The sequence below is a fragment of the Chiloscyllium plagiosum genome, unplaced genomic scaffold, assembly GCF_037043375.1.
Source record: "Chiloscyllium plagiosum isolate Xiang-an unplaced genomic scaffold, Cpla_swu_hap1 HiC_scaffold_39, whole genome shotgun sequence".
Lineage (NCBI taxonomy): Eukaryota > Metazoa > Chordata > Chondrichthyes > Orectolobiformes > Hemiscylliidae > Chiloscyllium > Chiloscyllium plagiosum.
Genome location: NW_028270177.1, coordinates 1,068,177 through 1,090,607, shown reverse-complemented (window position 1 = coordinate 1,090,607; position 22,431 = coordinate 1,068,177). Strand labels below are relative to the sequence as shown.

At 43.9% G+C, this 22,431-nt stretch overlaps 1 protein-coding gene across 11 annotated transcripts in view; it reads right to left on the bottom strand.

Moving 5' to 3' along the window:
• gabpb1 (GA binding protein transcription factor subunit beta 1) overlaps window positions 1-22,431 on the bottom strand; it is a 100,110-nt gene that overhangs the window by 53,570 nt on the left and 24,109 nt on the right. For all 11 annotated transcript variants that reach the window (XR_015753820.1, XM_087981393.1, XM_087981396.1 and 8 more), the window contains 2 exons: window positions 20,794-20,961; window positions 6,950-7,144 (listed from right to left, as the gene is read on the bottom strand). Coding sequence is in view for 10 of the 11 variants with exons in the window: in XM_087981393.1 (XP_087837519.1) it covers window positions 6,950-7,144; window positions 20,794-20,961 (363 nt within the window). In the remaining variant the exon portion in view is untranslated. The remainder of the gene's footprint in view (window positions 1-6,949; window positions 7,145-20,793; window positions 20,962-22,431) is intronic.

Below are 22,431 nucleotides of genomic sequence, written 5' to 3'. Positions count from 1 at the left end.
TTAGACAAATTTGTTCTGCCACTTGCATTTCTGCTAGGTTGAGAATTAAATTGATCGTTACAAAATTTACGGCATCACTGACCTCTGCTTAACCGAAGGAGCAGACAATTATGTTGATGAGGTAAAAACAATGACTGCAGATGGGCTTTTGCCCGAAACGTCGATTTTGCTGCTCGTCAGATGCTGCCTGAATTGCTGTGCTCTTCCAGCACCACTGATCCAGAATTATGTTGATGACCCTAGCTCCCCGGCCAAGATGACCATTTACAGGCAGTCAAGAGAATGGCCTGCATTTCTTCCATAGTTACACCCACCCCTGGTGTCCCTGGAGTGGAAGTACATTCTGTCCATTGTTAGGCTTGATACCTTCTGTAAATAGGTAGGTCCCAGAGGATTGGAGTGCATCATCAGCCCAGGAATTACATTTTACATTAAGTAAGCTTTCAAATGGGACAGTGAATTCGTAATGGGTTTGTAAAGTAGTACTAACCAGCATCCCAGAAAATTCACAAAAAGCAAGCTGGTCTCTGGTGACAGGAATACTTGAGGAATTTAGCTTAGTCAATCCACCTAACCTATACATGTTTGGACTGTGGGAGGAAACGGAAGCACATGAAGGAAACCCACGAAGACACGAGAGAAATGTGCAAATTCCACACATACACAGTCACCCAAGGCTGGAGTCAAACCCAGGTTCCTGGCACAGTGAGGCGGCAGTGCTAACCACTGAGTCATTATGCAGCCCCATCAGTGAATTCATTTTGAAAATAACGTTCAGGCATCATTGAAGAAAGGAAAAGTACTGTGCAGCCAACCCTCTTGTTTTGTGATTTCAGACTGGTGACTTTAGCTTCCGTGACTATTATTAATTGCCCCCCTTCACTCAATATTTGTGCTTTGCCTGTTTATCAATTGGGGAGTTGGGGAGGGATCTTTAGCAAGCCATAGGCGAGGCCCCAGAAGACTGGAGAACAGCCAGTGTTATCTTTTGTTTCAGGGCAATAGGGATAATCCAGGATATTATAGGCCAGTAAGCTTATTATGGGCTGGTAAGCACTACATCCAACGGTAGTGAAATTATTGGAGAAGCTTCTTACTCACATTCATAAAAGTATGGATTTATTACAGATAGTCAAGCAGGCTTTGTGCAGGGGAGGTCTTGTCTCTCAAATTTGACTGAGTTTTTTGAGGAAGTGACAAAGAAGATTGATGAGGGGAGGGCAGTGGATGTTGTCTACGTGGACTTTACTAAAACATTTGACAAGGTCCCTCATGGTAGACTGGAGCAGAAGATTAAGTCACACAGGATCGATAAGGAGTCTGTAAGTTGGATACAAAATTGGCTTGGTTTAGGAAGACAGAGGATAGTTGTGGAGGGTTACTTTTCTTTTCGGAGTTCTGTAACCAGTGGTGTTCCACAAGGATCAGTGCTGGAATCTCTACTGTTTGTAATATATATGCATTAATGATTTGGATGAAGATCTAGATGATCTGTTTAGTAAGTTTGCAGATAACATGAAAATTGATGAAGTTGCAGATAGTGAGGAAGGTTGTCAAAGGATACAGCAGAATATTGATAAATTGGAAAGTTGGGCAGATAAAGGCATAGGGAGTTTAATTTGGACAAGAGAAGAAGGTTTGATCAAGAAGAAGAAGGAAGCATTTGTCAGGTACAGACTGCAAAGATTGAGTGAATCCCTAGAAGTATAATGGCAGTAGGAGTATACTTAAGAGGGAAAACAGGAGGGCAAAACGGGAACATGAGATAGCTTTGGCAAATGGGGTCAAGGAGAATCCATAAGGGATTCTACAAATACATTAAGGACAAAAGAGGAAGAGAATAGACCCCCTTAAAGATCAGCAAGGATGCTGACAAGTGGAACCTCACGAGATGGAGGAGATACTCAGTGAGTGTTTTTCAGTGTTTACTGTGGAGAATGATATGAAAGATATAGAATGTGGGGAAATAAAAAAAATGTCTAATTTATAGAGGTGGTGGTGCTGGACATCTTAAAATGCATAAAGAGTGGATATATCCCCAGGATCGGATCAGGTGTACCCTAGAATTCAGTGGGAAGCTAAGAAAGTGGCTGCTGGGCCCTGTGCCAAGATATTTGTATCACCGATAGCCACAGGTGAGGTGCCAGAAGACTGGAGGTTGGTTAATGTGGTGCCACTATTTAAGAAAGGTGATAAGGAAAAGCCAGGGAATTATAGGTGAACCTGACACTGATGGTAGGAAAGTTGTTGGAGGGCATCCTGAGGAACAGGATTTGGAAAGACAAGGACCAATTAGGAATAGTCAACATTGGTTTTTGCATGAGAATGAAGTAACAAACAGGACTGATGAGGGCAGAGTTGTGGACATGATTTATATGAACTTCAGTAAGGTGTTCAACAAGGTTCCTCATTGTAGACTGGTTAGCAATGTTAGATCACATGGAATACAGGAAGAACTAGCCATTTGGATAGAGAACTGACCAGAATGTTGAAGACAGAGGGTGGAGGTGGACGGTTGCTTTACAGACTGAAGGCATGTGCACAACAGTGTACCACAAGGATCAGCGCTGGGTCCACTGCTTTTCATCATTTAAGAACATGAACATAGGAGGTATAGTTAGTAAGTTTGCAGATGACACCAAAATTTGTGGTGTAATAGACAGTGAAGGTTACCTCAGAGTACAATAGGATCTTGATCAGATGAGCCAATGGGCTGAGGAGTGGCAGATGGAGTTTAACTTAGATAAATGCGAGATGCTGCATTTTGGGAAAGCAAAACTCAACAGGACTATACACTTAATGGTAAGGTCCTAGGGAGTGTTGCTGAACAAAGAGACCTTGGAGTGCAGGTTCATTGCTCCTTGAAAGTGGAGTCGCAGGGAGTGAGGATGATATTTGGTATGCTTTCCTTTATTGGTCAGAATATTAAATATAGGAGTTAGGAGGTAATGTTGCGGCTGTACAGGATATTGGTTAGGCCACTTTTGGAATATTGCTCTAGGATTCTTGTCTCCCTGCTATAGGAAGGATTTTGTGAAGCTTGAAAGGTTTCAGAAAAAAAATTACAAGGATGTTGCCAGTGTTGGAAAGTTTGTGCTATAGAGAAATGTTGAATAGGCTGGGGCTATTTTCCCTGGAGAGTCAGACACTGAGGGGTGACGTTATAGAAGTTTGTAAAATCATGAGGGGTATGGATAGGGTCAGTAGCCAATGTCTTTTCCCTGGGTAGGCAAGTCCAAAACTAGAAGGCAGAGGTTTAAGGTGCAAGGGGGTGGGCAGGTGGATTTACAAGGGACCTAAGGGGCAACTTTTTCAAGCAGAGGATGGTGAGTGTATGGAATGAGCTGCCAGAGGAAGTGGTGGAGGCTGGTACAAATACAACATTTGAAAGGCATCTAGATGGGTACATGAAGAAGAAGGGTTTAAGAGGGATAAAAGGGCCAAATGCTGGCAAACAAGACTAGATTAGTTTAGGATTTCTGTTCGGCATGGACGTGTTGGACTAAAAGGTCTGTTTCCATGCTGTACATCTCTCTAAGTGAGAGGTGATGCATTTTGGGAGGTCAAATGCAACAGGAAAGTGTACGAATCGTAGAATTCCTATAGTGTGGAAGTAGGCCCTTCGGCCCAGCAAGTCCACATCGACCCTTTGAAGAGTATCCCACCCAGAACCATTCCCCGATTACTCTATATTTACCCCTATATTGACCCCTGACTAATGCATCTAATCTACACATCACTGAACACCACGGGCAATTTAGCATGGCTAATTCACCTAACCTGCATATCTTTGAATTGTGGGAGGAAACTGGAGCACCCAGAGAAAACCCATGTAAACACAGGGGGAATGTGCAAACTCCAGAGTCAGAAATTGAATCGGGATCCCTGGCGCTGCGTAGCAGCAGTACTAACCACTGAGCCACTGTGTTGCCCCAAACGTTACAAAAGAACTCAGGAGTTCATAGTCAGCTCGTTGCCAAAAGAGCATAGAAGGAGGAACTCTTGTATTATAGTGGCAGTGTCCCTACCTAGAGGACAGAAAGCCCCAGTATAAATCTCAAAATGGTAGAATTCCTAATGGTATACAGAGCAACCTTGAGGTGCAAGTCCATAGCTCATTGAAAGTGGCAACACAAGGGAAGAAGATAGTAAAGATATCAACAGCAAACTTGCTTTCATTGGTCAAGGTACTGAATATAAAAATTGGCAAGTCATGTTGCAGGTGTATAAAACTTTAGTTGGACTACATTTGGAATTGTGCGCACATTTCTGGACGCCACACTATTGGGAGGATGTGGAGTTTTTGAAGTGGGTGAGGAAGACGTTTACCAGGATGTTGCCTGGATTGAAGCATATTTGCCTGGAGTGGGTGGACAAACTTTAATTTATTTTGCTAGAGCATCAGAGGCCGAGGGGTGACCTGTTGGATATGTATAAAAACTTATGAGACATGAATAAGGTGGATAGTTGGTGTCTTTTTCCCAGGGTGGAAATATCAAATACTAGGGGATATAGATTTAAGGTGAGGGGGCGAGGGGGTAAAGTTTAAAAGGAGATGCACGAGGCAAGTTTTTTTTCAAAAGCAGAAGGTGGGAGGAGCCTGGAACATGCTGTCAGAGGAAGTGGGAGAAGCAGACATGGTAGCTATATTTAAGAGGCATTTAGACATTCACAAGAACAGACAGGGAATATGGAATTTGTTTAGAATAGAATCATGTTCAGCATGGAACTGGTGGGCCAAAGGGACTGTTTCCATGCTGTACCATTCTATGTTAATAAAAACTTTTGAGTTGAAGTATCGTAGGAGTGAAATTTCACAGAAATTCTCCGTTAAAAGATAGTATTGGGAAATAAGTTGAAACTTTTGTTTTGGGTCAAGATCTTCTAATCTAATATATAGCTTTTTTGTTTTCTTTTCTCTTCTGTGTAATAAATTTAATGTTTTCTTGTTCAAGAACATCTGTAGCCTCACACGAATATATTTCAGTGTCTAATAGCACTTAATCCAAGTGCCCAAATTAAACAACCGAAGACTGTATCGGCGCCGCCTCCACGAGGAGGTTGAACAGTTCATCCACTTCACCAACACGTTCGGGACACCACCCACGCCCTCCACCTCCTCCATGATTTTCGCTTCCCCGGTCCCCAATGCCTTATCTTCACCATGGACATCCAGTCCCTGTACATCTCCATCCCCATCACGAAGGACATAAAGCCCTCCGCTTCTTCCTTTCCCACCGTATCAACCAGTACCCTTCCACTGACACCCTCCTTCGACTGACTGAACTGGTCCTCACCCTGAACAACTTCCCTTTCCGATCCTCCCACTTCCTCCAAACCAAAGGAGTAGCCATGGGCACCCGCATGGGCCCCAGCTATGCCTGCCTCTTCGTAGGATATGTGGAACAGTCCATCTTCCGCAACTACACTGGCACCACCCCCCACCTTTTCCTCCGCTACATCGATGACTGTATCGGCACTGCCTCCTGCTCCCACGAGGAGGTTGAACAGTTCATCCACTTCACCAACATCTTCCACCCCGACCTCAAATTCACCTGGACAGTCTCAGATTCCTCCCTCCCCTTCCTCGACCTTTCTATTTCTATCTCAGGTGACCGAATCGACACGGACATCTACTACAAACCGACCGACTCCCACAGCTACCTGGACTACACTTCCTCTCACCCTGCCCCCAGTAAAAACGCCATCCCATTCTCCCAATTCCTTTGTCTCCGCCGCATCTGCTCCCAGGAGGACCAGTTCCAAAAACGTCCAGCCCAGATGGCCTCCTTTTTCAAGGACCGCAATTTCCCCCCCGACGTGGTCGACGATGCCCTCCACCGCATCTCTTCCACTTCCCACTCCTCCGCCCTTGAGCCCCGCCCCTCCAACCACCACTAGGACAGAACCCCACTGGTCCTCACCTACCACCCCACCAATCTCCATGTACAGCGCATCATCCGCCGTCATTTCCGCTACCTCCAAACGGACCCCACCACCAAGGATATATTTCCCTCCCCTCCCCTATCAGCATTCCGTAAAGACCACTCCCTCCGTGACTCCCTCGTCAGATCCACACCCCCCACCAACCCAACCTCCACTCCTGGCACCTTCCCCTGCAACTGCAGGAGGTGCAAGACTTGCGCCCACACCTCCCCCCAAGGCCCCAAAGGAAACTTCCATATCCGCCACAGATTCACCTGCACCTCCACACACATCATCTATTGCATCCTCTGCACCCTATGTGGCTTCCTCTATATTGGGGAGACAGGCCGCCTACTTGCGGGGCGTTTCAGAGAACACCTCTGGGACACCCGGACCAACCAACCTAACCACCCTGTAGCTCAACACTTCAACTCCCCCTCCCACTCCATCAAGGACATGCAGGTCTTTGGACTCCTCCATCGCCAGACCACAACAACACAACGGTTGGAGGAAGAGCGCCTCATCTTCCGCCTAGGAACCCTCCAACCACAAGGGATGAACTCGGATTTCACCAGTTTCCTCATTTCCCCTCCCCCCAACCTGTCTCAGTCAAATCCATCAAACTCAGCACCGCCTTCCTAACCTGCAATCTTCTTCCTGACCTCTCCGCCCCTACCCCAGTCTGACCTATCACCGTCACCTTGACCTCTTTCCACCTATCACATTCCCGACACCCCTCCCCCAAGTCCCTCCTCCCTACCTTTTATCTTAGCCTGCTGGACAAACCTTCCTCATTCCTGAAGAAGGGCTTATGCCCAAAACGTCGATTCTCCTATTCCCTGGATGCTGCCTGACCTGCTGCGCTTTTCCAGCAACACATTTTCAGCTCTGATCTCCAGCATCTGCAGACCTCACTTTCTCCCCAAATTAAACAACCAAACAAGCAAGGTTTCCCTCAGGGATCTGATTTTGTTCGTATTACAATCAGCCAGAAGCACATAGTGATGTTACTTCTATTAATTACCTGAAGCAGTAAAATCAATTCTTCATCCTCATTATCCACTGCAATATCAAAGGCGGTCTTGCAGAATTTACTTGGTGTGTGAACATCAGCTCCATATTTTATCAAGAGCTCAACCACATCTTGGTGACTGTGCTCCACTGCCCAGTGAAGGGCAGTCATCTTAAGCATATCCTTTGCATTTATGTCAGCTCCATTCTGTTAAGAAAGAGGAGAATAGATGTCAGGATAAACTACCTCAGTGGGGGGAAAAAAAAAGACATCCATTGTCCTTTTATTTGTATAATTATCTAAATAAAATGGAATGTGGATGGTAAAAGTATCTGTTGCACCAATCCTAGAACCTCTGAACTTACTTTTCCTTTGTTAGTTCACAATAATTCTTTTATTTGCTGCATTTTTTTTACAAGATGCAAATCAGTAAGTACAAAAGGCAATGTACAAACAACATGTAGCTGATATAATGCAAAGTGTCACAATGAGTGTTCCATGTCCATCTAAAAACGGGTAAAGTAAAAGTAAACAAGAAAAATAAATGTACGCTGGGGTGCACCGACAACCACACATGAATCAATGCTCTCTGGAATGTCCAATTTACTGACTGTTGTATGTATATTTGTAAATATTGTGGAATATTTTCAAGACAAGAATCTGTGTAAATGGGAAGGGATATTGTGTATTTGATATCACGGAGTCTGCTCTAGTGACATAATTGGCTAGTTTGGGCTGACAAACAGCTCTCTCTAACCTTACTAACTAAAGAGGGAACATTTCCATAACAAATCTCTTGCTGTTTAATGCTTTGGCATCGTAAAAGGTAACTACAAAGACATGAGAGATCAGCTGGCTTCAGTTGTTTGAGAGATGAACCTAGCAGGGGAGAAAGTAAGGAGTAATAGGAGGAGTTTCTGGGGGTAATTCAGAAGACCCTCAAATTCACCCTGAGGAAGAAGACAAAAAAAAACTTAGTAAATGGAGAATGCTACAACTTTCTCCCCAGCTCCCCAGTCCTACCCCATTTATCTCTCCATCCTGGAGGCTTCCTGCCTTTATTCCTGATGAAGGGCTTTTGCCAGAAACATCGATTTTCCTGCTCCTTGGATGCTGCCTGACCTCCTGTGCTTTTCCAGCACCACTCTGATCTAAACTCTGGTGTCCAGCATCTGCAGTCCTCACTTTTGCCTAATGCTACAACCATGGCTGACAAGGGACAGAATAAAAGCAAACAAAAGACCACACAAGGTGGTGAAGATTAGTGGGAAGCCAGATTACATAAGCAGAGGGTTGCATGCGTGTAATGAACTGCCAGAGGAAGTGGTGGGTGAGGCCACGGTTACAACTTTCAAAAAAAAAAATGCTGTATAAGTACATGAATAGGAAAGATTTGGAGGGATATAGGCCAAACACAAGCAGGTAGGACTATTTTAGTTTGGGAACATGGTCAGCGTGGCTGGTTGGATCGAAGGGTCTGTTTCCATGCTGTATGACTCTGACTATACAATTGGAAAGCCATGCAGAAAGCTCTGCAGATGGAAAAGGATGTGAACCAGAGTCTGCTGGATCTGCACAAACTCTTCTCTGGCAACACAGTCACTCATTTTTGTGACTTCCTGGAGACATCACTTGGATGAACAAGTAAAGAGGATCAAGAGCCCTTGAGAATGGTATGGAAGAATACCAAGAGTCAGATGTACTGCATGGAAACAGACCCTTCAGTCCAACTTGTCCATGCTAACCAGATATCCCAACCCAATCTAATCCCTCCTGCCAGCACCAGACCTGTTTGACAAACTCACCTTGGGTAGAGTGACTGAAATGCAGGGAGCAAGCTTCTTGTGATAAGTGTAAAATGGATGATCCGTTTCTTTGTAGGAGTCACCGAGGCCTAGGTACTATTGTGATGTGTACGAATCATAAGCAAATTGCTCAATATTTAACCAAGAAAAAAAAAGAATCAATGAAACTGCTGCTCTGGTGTCCACTTCCATTTTTACTGGTTTGCCATTCAGTAAGGGAATGGCCTACTATCTGCTGTCACCAGCAATGGCCACTGTATTTAATAATAGCTCCGTGTGGATAGAGAATCCGGGCTTTTCTCCTGCCCTTTTTGTATTGTGTAGATTTCCCTTCTACTTTTTGTTTGTGCTTTTGGTGTACTGAATGTTGTTAATGTTTCTTCCTTAAACACACCTGTTGAACGTGCCCTTTCTTTCCACAGTTTCTGCAAATAGCTTTGCTATACAAGGAAATTATTGCTGCATGACATCAATGGCAGTTAAGTCTGCATTGGTGCTCATCTCTCTACCGCCATTTTGTGAACTCTAATGTTGGAGTATAGCTGTTGAACTTTCATGGCTGTTCCATCGAGACTGCTACTTTCAGAGCTTTCTTCAAGGCTGGATTCCTTTCCATCAGTAATCTTCATACCTTAAACCAATCTGAAACTGAATATCATTTACATTGTATTCAACTACTTTAAAATTGTTACAAACTGGGAGATATATTCACTATCATGCTGATTTTACTTGTGGAACCTGGACCTTTCAACAAGTACACTTGGTTTAGGTGAAAAACAATTCTGTATAACTCCCATTTTGCAGTTTTGAAACCCGGCTTCTCTGCACTAGACTCCTCAGGAGGTTAAAAGTTAATCCCGCCATTATATTCAAACATACGGATGACTCTACCTGCTTCAATTTTATAATATACAATATAGCACAACACAGGAACAGCCCCTTTGGCCCAGCAAGCCTGTATATTGATTCCTAGTCCTTACTTAGACCTGCTACTTATTACCCACACACAGTTTCTATCCCTCTGTTAGCCTCATGTTCATGTGTCTATCAAGATATGCTTTAAAACGTTGCTAATGTGCCTGTTTCCACCACCTCACTGGAAGTATGTTCCATCTCCCATCACCCTCTGGGTCAAAGATTCTCCCTAAACTTGTCCCCTAAGTTGTCCCCTCTCACTTTGAATCGGTGCCCTCTTGTAGTTGACCTTTCCACCCTGGGGGAAAACACCCACTGAGTATCCCCCCCTATCTATGCGTCTCAATTTTGTAGACCTCAATCAGGTCATCCCTCAATCTCCATCTTTCCAGTGAAAACGATCTGAGTTTATCCAACCTCGCCTCAATTAAAACCCTCCAGCCTAAGCAACATTCTGGTTAACTTTCTCTGCATCCTTTCCCAAGCATCCACATCCTGCTGGTAGTGTGATGACCAGAAGTGCATGCAACATTGCACATCTGGCCTCAAAGTTCTGTACAATTATAACAATGTACCAACTTTTATATTCAATACCCCAGTCGATGAAGACAAGCGTGCTGTATGCCTTGACCATCTTATCCACCACTGTTGCCACTTTCAGGGATCTGTGGACCTGTATGGCCATATTGCTGTGTATATAATTTTTTAAAATTTTCTTAATTTGAGAGATCTGAGCATCACTGGCTGGCCAGCATTTATTGCATGCCCTGGTTACCTTTGAGAAGGTAGGGATGAGCTGCCTTCTTGAACCACTGCAGTCCATGTGCTGTAGGTTGACCCACAATGTCATTAGGGAGGAAATTCCAGAATTTTGACCCAGTGGCATTGAAGAAATGGCAATATACTTCCAAGACAGGATGGAGAGTGGCTTGGAAGGGAACTTGAAGGTGGTGTTCCCATGAATTTGCTGCCTTTTCCTTCTAGATGAAAGTGGTCATGAGTTTGGAAGGTGCTAGAACATGGAACATAGAACAGTACAGCAAAGTACAGGCCCTTCAGCCTTGATGTTGTGCCAGCCTTTTATCCCACTTGAAGATCAGACTAACCTACATACCCTTCATTGTACTAACTTCCATGTGCCTAAGAGTCACTTAAAATGTCCCTAATGTATCGGACTCTACTACTACTGCTGACAGTGCATTCCCTGCACCTACTACTCTGACATCTCCAATTATCTTAAAATTATGCCCACTCAAAGAACAAAGAAAATTACAGAACAGGAACAGGCCCTTTGGTCCTCCAAGCCTGCACCGATCCAGATTTTATATCTAAACCTGTCGCCTATTTTCTAAGGATCTGTATCCCTCTGCTCCCTGCCCATTCATGTATCTGACTAGATACATCTTGAATAATACTATTGTGCCCACCTCAACCACCTCCGCTGGCAGGCACCCATCACCCTCTGTGTATATCACCCTTAAACTTTTTCCCTCTCACCTTGAGGTATTGACCCTAGTAATTATGCCCCCAACTCTGGGGAAAAAGCTTCTTGCTACCCACCCTGTCTATACCTCTCAAGATTTTGTAAACCTCAATCTGGTTCAACTTCAACCTCAGTCTTTCCAATGAAAATAATCCTAATCTACACAACCTCACTTCATGGCCAGCAAAACATCTGGTGAACCTCCTATGCACCCGCTCCAAAGCATCCACATCCTTTTGGTAATGTGGCGACCAGAACTGTACACAACTGTAACATGACCTGACAGCTCTTATACTCAGTTACCCCATCCGATTAAGGAAAGCATGCTGTATGCCTTCTGACCACTCTATCGGCCTGCTTGGCCGCCTTCAGGGTACAGTGGACCTGAACACCCAGATCTCTGTACTTCAAACATTCCCCAGGGCATTTCCATTTTCTGTATAATTTGCTCTTGAATTGGATCTTCCAAATGCATCAACTCCATTTGCCATTTCTATGCCCAACTCTCCAATCTATCTAGATTTTGCTGCATTCTCTGACAGTCCCCTTCACCAATCTTAGTGTCATTTGCAAACGTGCTAATCAGACCACCTATACCTTCCTCCAGATCATTTATGTATATCACAAATAACAGTGGTCCTAACACCGATACCTGTGGGAAACCACTGGTTACAGTTCTCCATTTTGAGGAACTCCCTTCCACTACTACTGTCTCCTGCTGTCCAGCCAGTTCTCTATCCATCAGATAGTGCATTCCATGCTACTTCACTTTCTCCGTCAGCCTACCATAGGGAACCTTGTCAAACGTCTTTCTGAAGTCCATTATTATGACATCTACAGCCCAGCCCTCATCAATCACCTTTGTCACGTCTTCAAAGAATTCCATAAGATTTGTAAGACATGACCTTCTATGCACAAAACCATGCTGCCTATCACAGATAAGCCCATTTTCTTCCAAATGGGTATATATCCTATCCCTTAGTATATTCGGCAGTAGCCTCCCTACCACTGACATCAGGCTCACTGGTCTATAATTACCTGGATTATCCATGCTCCCGTCCTTAAACAAGGACACCATTAGCAATTCTCCAGTCCTCTGGGACCTCACCAGTGTTCAAGAATGCTGAAAAGATATCTGTTAAGGCCCCAGCTGTTTCCCGTCTCACTTCCCTCAGTAACCTGGGGTAGATCCAGTCGGACCTGAAGACTTGTACACCTTAATGTCTTTTGAATACCCAACACTTCCTCCCACCTTATGCCGACTTGACTGAGAATAATCAAACATCGATCCCTAACCTCAACATGTGTCATGTCCCTCTCCTCTGTGAAGTACTCATTAAAGAATCTCACCCATTTTCTTACTCCACACATAACCTTCCTCCTTTGTCCTTGAGTGGACTAACTCTTTCTCTAGTTACCCTCTTGCGCCTTATATATGAATAAAAGGCTTTTGGACTTTCCTTAACCCTGTTTGCTAAAGATATTTCATGACCACTTTTAGCCCTCTCAATTCCTCATTTCAAATTGATCCTACATTCCCAATATTCTTCCAAAGCTTCATCTATTTTCAGTCGCCTAGACCTTATGTACACTTTCTTTTTCCTCTTAGCGAGACTCACAATTTCACCTGTCATCTATGGTTCCCTAATCTTGCCATTTCTATCCCTCATTTTCACAGGGACATGTCTGTCCTGCAATCTAATCAACCGCTCTTTAAAAGCCTCCCAAATATCAAATATACCCTCAAACAGCTGCTCCCAATTCACATTCCCAAGCTCCTGCCGAATTTTGCTATGTTGGCCTTCCCCCAATTTAGCACTCTTCCTTTAGGACAACACTCCTCTTTGTCCGTAAGTATTCTAAAATGTACGGAATTGTGATCATCATTCCCAAAATAATCCCCTACTGAAACCAACCACCTGGCCGGGCTCATTCCCCAACATCAGGTCCAGTGTGACCCCTTCCCGAGTTGGACTATTTACATACTGCTGTATACAACTCTCCTGGATGCTCCTTACAAATTCTGCTCCATCTAAACCTCTAATACTAAGTGAATCCCCATCAATGTTGGTAAAATTAAAATCTCCCATCACCACCACCCTGTTGCTCGTACATCTTTCTATAATCTGTTTACATATTTGTACCTCTCTCTCATGCTCGCTGTTGGGAGGCCTGTAATACAGCCCCAATATTGTTACCGCACCCTTCCTGTTTCTGAGCTCTGCCCATATTGCCTCACTGCTTGACCTCTCCACAGTTCCCTCCTTCAGCACAGCTGTGATATCTTTTCTGACCAGTAATGCAACTCCTCCACCCCTTGACTGCCCTGAAGCATGGCTATCCTGGGATATTTAATTGCCTATCTTGCCCTTCCCTCAACCAAATCTCAGTAATAGCAATATCATACTCCAAGCCCCAAGTTCATCTGTTTTACCTATTATAGTGCTCACATTAAAACAAATGCACCTCGGACCACCAGTTCCTTTGTATTCATCATCTGTTCCCTGCCACTCTTCCCCTGCGTCTCACTGACTTCATTATCTAGTTTCTTACAAGCTTCAGTTACTACCTGTTTACTGTCCATTAACCTCCTCATTTGGGTCCCATCCCCCCACCACATTAGTTTCAAGCCTCCCCAACAGCATTAGCAAAAGCATCCCCTAGAATATTGGCTCCAGTTCGGCCCAGGTATAGACCGTCCAATTTGTAATCATCCCACCTCCCCCAGAATGGTCCCAATGTCCCAAACGTCTGAACCCCTCCCTCCTGCACCATCTGTCAAGCCACGCATTCATCCTGCCTATTCTTTTATTTCTACTAACTAGCTCATGGCAGTGGTAGCAATCCTGAGATTACTACCTCGGAGGTCCTACTTTTTAACCTAACTCCCTACATTCTGCTTGGAGGACCTCATCCAGTTTTTTACCTACATCGGTGCCTATATGCACCACGACAACTGGTTGTTCAGTCTCCTCCTGCAGAATATTCTGCAGCCGATCGGAGACATCCATAACTGTGCACCTGGGAGGCAACGTACGGAAGTCTGGTTTTCGACCATAGAACTGCCTATCTATTCCCCTTACAATTGAATCCCCTATGACTATAGCCCTTCCATTCTTTTTCCCACCCTTTGTACAGCAGAGCCAGCCATGGTGCCATGAATCTGGCTACTGCTGCCTTCCCCTGGTGAGCCATCTCCCCCAACAGTATCCAGCATTGTATACCTGTTTTGGAGAGAGATGACCGCAGGGGACACCTGCACTGCCTTCCTTCTCTTTCTCTGCCTTTTGGTCACCCATTCCCTTTCTCCCTCAGCAATCCTAATCTGTAGTGTGACCAATTCTCTAAACGTGCTATCCACGACCTCAGCATTGCGGATGCTTCAAAAGGGAGTCCATCCACAACTCCACAGCCATCATGTGATCTAACAATAGCTGCAGTTGGACACACTTCCTTTACATGAAGGAATCAGGGACATCAGCTGTGTTCCTGAGCTCCCACATTGAGCAAGAGGAGCATAACACAGGTCTGAGATCTCCTATCATTTTTACTCTTAAGCTTAACTTCGTCCAACTATAATATCAAATAGATAAAATGAGAAAAAAAAGGTTTTACCAATCACACTATAAAAAAGAAATTTAAAAAAAACCTCACTATAATCAACACAAGTCTTTTTTTGTTATTTAGAGGAGGAGGAAGGGTCTCAGGTTCAGCCACTCGGGTTCATTCACTTTCCCAGAGTGCAATTCGATCGCTCCCACTCAGCTCCTCACCCCTCCCGCCGCTGCTGGAAATGGAGGCTGCTGACTCTCGAGCTAAATCCTTTTAGAGGGAAACTTGCCTTCCCAGCAACCCCCAATTCTCACCCTCACTGCTGCTGCATAATGATAGACATTTATTCCATGGGAAAAAGGCTCTGGCTATCCACTATCTATGCTGCTCATCAGCTCGTACATCTCTATCAAGTCACCTCTCATCCTTCTTTGCTCCAATGAGAAAAGCCCTCGCTCTCTCAACCTTTCTTCAGAGGACATGCCCTCCAGTCCAGGCAGCATCTTGGGAAATGTCCTCTGCACCTTTCTAAAGCCTCCGTATCTTTCCTGTAATGAGGCATCCAGAATGGAACACATTATGCCAAATGTAGTCTAACCAGAGCTCTATAGAGCTGCAGTATAACCTTGCAGCTCAAACTCAATCCCCCTGCTAATGAAAGCCAACACCATAAGCTTTCTTAACAACCCCATTAACCTGACTGGCAGCTTTGAGAGATCTATTAGTAGCTCCTTCCAGAGATACCCTCAGCATGAAAGGGATGATCACCTTATTGGGATTGTACTATAGACCGTGCAGTGGTTAGCAGGAAATTGAGAAGCAAATTTGTAAGGGTATTTCAGTTGTCTGTAAGAATAACAGGGTTATAATGGTAGGGGATTTTTATTTTCCAAAAATAGCCTGGGACTGCCACAGCTTCGAGGGCTTGGACGGAGTGGAATGTGCTAAGTGTGTACAATTGAAAATGGAATAGTGTAGGATAGTTAGGCTTTAGATTGGTTCCACAGGTCGGCACAACATCGAGGGCCAAAAGGCCTGTATGCACTGTAATGCTCTACGAATGCCGAGATCTCTGTTCCTCCACACTGCCAAGAATCCTGCTTTTAACCTTTTAATTCTGCATTCAAATTCGACCTTCCAAAGTGAATGACTTCACACTTTTCCAGGTGGAACACCATCTGCCACTTATTAGCCCAGTTCTGCATCCTGTTAATGTCCCGTTGCAACCGACAACAGCCCCCCATACTACCAACCACTCCACCAATCTTTGTGTCATCGGCAAAACGTACTGACCCTCCCTTCCACTTCCTCATCCAAGTTAGTTATAAAAATCATGAAGAGCAGAGCAGAGATCCCAGAACCAATCCCTGCGGAGCACCACTGGTCACCAAGCTCCAGATGGAATACTTTCCATCTACTACCACCCTCTGTCTTTTTTGGGGCAGCCAATTCTGTATCCAGACAGACAGGTTTTCCTGTATCTCATGCCTCCTTACTTTTTGAATAAGTCTATCATGGGGAACCTTATCAAACACCTTGCTAAAATCCATGTAAACCACATCCACTGCTCTACCTTCATCAACAAGTTGTGTCACATCCTCAAAGAATTCAATAAGGTTTATGAGGCATGATCTTCCCCTCACAAAGCCATGCTGACTGATTATCTCTAATCAAACTGTGGTGTTCCAAATAATTATAAATCCTGTCTCTCAGAATCTTCTCCAATACCTTACCCACCACAGACATAAGACTGACTGGTCTGTTATTCCCAGGATTGTCCCTATTCCCTTTCTTGATCAAGGGAATAAGATTTGCCACCCTCCAGTCATCTGGCACTACTCCAGTGGACAGTGAGCATGCAAAGATCATCGCCAAATGTGCAGCAATCTCTTCCCTTGCTTCCTGTAGTAATCTTGGGTATATCTTTCCTCATGTTTTTCAAAGTCTTCAATGCATCCTCCTTCCTAACATCAACCTGTTTTAGCATATCAGTTTGTTTCACGCGGTCCTCAGAAATGTCAAGTTCCCTCTCGGTAGTGAATACTGAAACAAAGTATTCATTAAGGACTTTAGATTACTTACTTACATTAGATTAGATTAGATTACTTACACAGTGTGGAAACAGGCTCTTCGGCCCAACAAGTCCACACCGACCCACCAAAGCGCAACCCACCCAGACCCATTCCCCTACATTTACCCCTTCACCTAACACTACGGGCAAGTTAGCATGGCCAATTCACCTAACCTGCACATTTTTGGATTGTGGGGGGAAACCGGAGCAAACTCACGCAGACACGGGGAGAACATGCAAACTCCACATAGAGAGTCGCCGGAGGCGGGAATTGAACCCGGGTCTCTGGCGCTGTGAGGCAGCAGTGCTAACCACTGTGCCACCGTGCTGCCCTCAACTTCTTCCACTTCCTCTGACTCCAGACAAATTCCACCCACTATCGGCCCTAAACTCACTCTGGTCATCCTCTTGTTCCTTACATAAGTATAGAATGCCTTAGGGTTTTCCTTAATACTATCGCTAAAGCTCTCTGATGCTGGCTAAGGATCTTTTGTGAATTTATGCAGTGTACTTTATGGATAGTGCACACTGCTGCTACTGAAATCGACAGTGGAGGGAGTGGATTCTTGTGGAAGTGGTGCCAGCAAAGCGGGCTGCTTTGTCCTGGATAGTGTCAAGCTTCTGGAATGTTGTTGGAGCTACATTCATCAAGGCAAGTATTCCATCACATACCTGACTTGTCCCTCATAGATGGTGAACAGGCTTTGGGAGTCAGGAGAGGATAGATCGCTGCAGTATTCTTAGCCTCTGACCAACTCTTGTATGCCGCTGCATTCAGTTGAGCTCCTGGTTAATGATAACCCCCAGGATGTTAATAGTTGGGGATTCAGCGATGGTAAGAGTATCTCTTATTGCTGATGGTCATTGCTTGGCACAAAACGTTACATTCCACTTGTCAGCCCAAGCCTGGACATTGTCCAGATCTTGTTGCATTTGAAATTGGGCTGCATCAGTATCTGAGAAACCACATATGGTGCTGAACATTGCGCAATCATCAGTGAACATCCTCACTAATGGCTTCATGGTGGAGGGAAGGTCACTGATGAAGCAGCTGAAGATGGTTGGGTCTAGGAAGCTACCCTGATGTCAATGCTCCTAAGGGTTCTGCCATTTATTGTATAAGTTGCATCTAAATTTGACCTTCCAAAATGCTTCATCTCGCATTTGTCTGGATTAAACTCCATCTGCCATTTCTCTGCCCAAAATTGCAATCTGCATCCTGCTGTATCCTCTGACAATTTTGTTAGCTTGAACAAAATAATGGAATCTCTGTGTAATAGTTCCAGCTCTATTTTCATCATAGGGTGTAACTGTGGTGCCAAACTCTCCCACTATTTTTGTTCAAATAGGAAGGGCCTACCGAGCACAATGTACCATAAAAAGTTTAGCACTACTTCGTTTCTTCCTGTTTAAAACAAGGTATTCCTGAGGTTGCCAGTTTCTTTCAGAGTAGATACTCCTCACTGAAGGCATTTCCATCCAATGTAGAGTACTCATTATTCAGTGTTCCTTCAGGGTGGAGCATGTCACAAGCTACTTTGACACCGATCCTACTCTCAATGCCAATTTTCTTAGTGTTAAGTTACAAGAAGGACCAGAATGCTGAAGCATTGAACTGCGAGGGTCTTATTATGGAAGTGCTTATTTGGAAGGAAGCAGTCTAGACTAAAGTAATTCCAGCCCAAAACGGCCAAAGAGGTAATCATTATGTCACAATCAAATTCAAAGTGACAGCCCACTACATAAAGTCAAAAAAGTTTAATAATCTATTTATCAAGAGTCAAGTCCATTTTAAAATACAGCACTCAACTAAACAAAAAACTTTAAAAATGCCAAACTACATAGTGAAAAACTGAATGCTGTAACATAACCACAATAATTTGTTCTACTTATAATGGGGATTAAGTGCTAAGTGACTTCCTTGGATGAACCACATTCACCAGATCACCATGAACAGCAATTTGACAGATTTTTAAAATTCACTACAAGTCATTAAATATAAAATCTGGTTTGGCTGCTCAAGCACTCCAGATAGAAATCTCCAGAATTAAACTGTAAATAGCACAAACATTCCGAGAGATGGGATGAAATCAATCAATCATTCTCAATTATACGTATATTAGATCACATCCCAAGTATGGAGTCCAGGTCACTTCTGGTCCCAAGTGTGAATATCAAACTTGGGAGGCAGTTCAGTAAATGGCAGTGACACTGAATCTTATGTTATAAAGTAAAGGAAATACTGTTGAAACCTGGTTCAGTCAATGGAGTTAAGTTTACTCACAATGCGGTTATGATCAAATAATTTTAAAATCTGCAATTCTATTATGCCTTGCTTAACCTCAGAATATCCAAATAACCTCAGAAAATTCAGCGCTTTGATGGCTAATTCATGTTGTAATGAAGGAAAAGTAGCAATCAATTTGCACAGAGCATTGTTCTACTATCTGAGCATCTCATCCCCACTTAATTATTTTTTACAAGAAGATCAAATGAAGGGAAAACATCAGCTTGGTGAAGATTGACCCGGGACATCTTTGTGCACGAATCACAAAAAGTTGGTTTGCAGATGTAGCACGTTATCAGGATGGGAAATGGAATATTGTCCTTCAATGCTAAAGGGATGGAGTTTAAAAAAAAGCAGGAAGGATATGCTGCACTGAAACTAAAAAAATGCTGAAATTTAGAGCTCTGATGAAGAGTCAGCGCTTATTCTCTCTCCATGGATGCTACCTGACCCACTGTGATTTCCAGCAGTTTTTGTTTTCAGTACAGATTCCAGGTCTGTAGTGATTTGCTCCTATGATATGCTACAACTTTATATGGTGGTGAGGCCACACACGCTATACTGTTTACAATTTTGGTCTCCTTACATGTGAAAGGATGCACCAGCACTGGAGGGGGTTCACTAAGTTGCTTCTAAGTTGAGAGTGTTGGCTTATGAGAAGAGATGGAGTAGACGGATTGGAATTTAGAAGAATGAGGGGAGATCTTTGTAAAACTATGAAGGGAATAGATAAGGTAGAAGCAGGGGCTCTGTTCTTAGTGACGAGTGAAACTAGAACTAGGGGGCATAGCCTCAAAATAAAGGGGAGCAGATTTAAGACGGAGTTGAGGAGGAACTTCTTCACCCAAAGGGTTGTGTATCTGTGCAATTCTCTGTCCAGTGAAACAATTGAGGCTACCTCGATGAATGTATTCAAGGCAAGGATAGATAGATTTTGACAAATAAAGGAATTAAGAGAAAGTGAGGACTGCAGATGCTGGAGATCAGAGCTGAAAAATGTGTTGCTGGAAAAGCGCAGCAAGTCAGGCAGCATCCAAGGAACAGGAGAATCGATGTTTCGGGCATAAGCCCTTCTTCAGGGATGAGGAGGGTGTGCCAAGCAGGCTAAGATAAACGGTAGGGAGGAGGGACTTGGGGGAGGGCGCTGGGAACACGATAGGTGGAAGGAGGTTAAGGTGAGGGTGATAGGTCGGAGAGGGGGTGGGGCAGAGAGGTCGGGAAGAAAATTGCAGTTCAAGAAAGCGGTGCTGAGTCCGAGGGTTGGGACTGAGATAAGGTGGGGGGAGGGGAAATGAGGAAGCTGGAAAAATCTGCATTCATCCCTTGTGGTTGGAGGGTTCCTAGGCGGAAGACGAGGCGCTCAGCAAAGGAATTAAGGCTTGCGGTGAGTGGGTGGGTAAGTAGAGCGAAGTCCATGAAAAAGATCAGCCAAGATCTTATTGAATAGCACAGCAGGCTTGAGGGGCCAAATGGCCTACTCCTGCTCATATAAAAAGTTGGGGGAGGGGAGTTCTTCCCAAATAGCGGTATGAGACTTTTTTTATATCGGAGATGACTGGTGGAGCCTCCACCAAGGTCTCACCCAAAATGCTGCACTTTCAACAATTCAGCACTCTCTCAGCACAACAAAAGGAACAGGAAATTATGTGTTAATATCTTTGTAGGGTGGAATAGAAGTAATGGACAGAAGTCATAAGACCAAGCCAAGGTTGACATTGTTAGAAAATTGATGATGAACATTACCTTAACAAGCACTTCTACAATGTTGGTATGGCCCTCCGATGCTGCCATATGCAGAGGCGTTCTGTCCACTTTGGTCCTTGCATCCCGACTCACTCCAGCTCGAAGCAGCACTTCTGCTGTGGAATAGTGGCCATATTGGGCTGCCAGGTGAAGAGGAGATGTTCCCAGCTGTAAATCAGAAAATAAAAACTGATTATAAAACAACCCAATAAAAGAATGGCAACATCCCCATCATTTTCAGTTAGAGCAATGAATTTGTAGATGAGATGAAATGATTCAGTATCTTAAGTAAAATAAAACCAAGTTTCTCAAAAGATGTATGAAAATTTCAATTTCACACAAGGGGCCTTATTTAATACTGAACATCCACAATAGTCAACTGATTGAATATTTACAATATCTATGGTCTATTAACCTTGCATTCAACGTTTCCAATTTCAGACGCCTTAACATTACCCAAATCACTAAATATGAGCAATCTATAAAAGCATGAAAATGCTATATTATTTCATAAATTATAGATTTTAATGCTGCTTCAAGTTTACCACTAAGAAATAAGAGAAAACCACAATTCTTACATACCACTCAACACGGAGGGTGCATTTCTAGACAACTTTGCAATGAGTTGGGGACTTCTGCCTCTACTACCTTTTCAAGTAATGAGTTTCAGAGCCCTACCACTCTGGAAAAAAAAGGTACTTTTTCCCATCTCCCCTCCAATTCTTCTACCAAGTTACTTCAAATCTATGCCCCTGATCACTAATGCCTTTGCTAAGCTAAGCATGCCCTTCCCATCCTCTCTAATCTATACCTCAAATCAAATCTCCCGCCTCTTCTGTTTCAATGGGAATAACCCTAGTCCATCGGGCCGGCACGGTGGCTCAGTGGTTAGCAACGGTTGTCTCACAGTGCCAGGAACCTCGGTTCGATTCTCACCTTGGGGGACTGTCTGTGTAGAATCTGCACATTCTCCCAGTGTCTGCATAGGTTTCCTCCAGGTGTTCCGGTTTCCTCTCACAATCCAAAGATGTGCAGGTTAGCTAAATTGGCCATGCTAAATTTGACACAGTGTTCAGGGATGTGTAGGTTAGCTCAGCCAGTGAAGCCCAGAAGCCTTGAATGAATGAAAGACAGGAACTACATACAGTTGTGGCCTAACTAGTGATTGATAGAGTATCAGCATAACCTCCCTGCTCGGATAGGCTATACTTCAGCTAAAGAAAGGAAAGGATTCCATATGTTCACTTAACCATCTTACTGGCCTATCCTACCTTCAGAGATCGTGAATACACCTTAATATTCTCCCATTTATTACGTATTTCATTGCATTGTTTAATTTTCCCAAATAACTCACCTCATATTTCACTAGATTTAAATCTATTTAATAGAACAAAGAATACTACTGTGCAGGACAGGCCCTTCAGCCCTTGATGTTGCATCGACTTGTGAAACCAATCTGAAGCCCATCTAACTGACACTATTCCATTATCATCCAGAAATTTATCCAATGACTATTTAAATGCCCTTAAAGTTGCCAAGTCTACTACTGTTGCAGGCAGGGCATTCCATACCCTCACTACTCTCTGCCACTTACCTGTCCACCTGACTAATCACAAATACCTTCCTACAGGGTACACT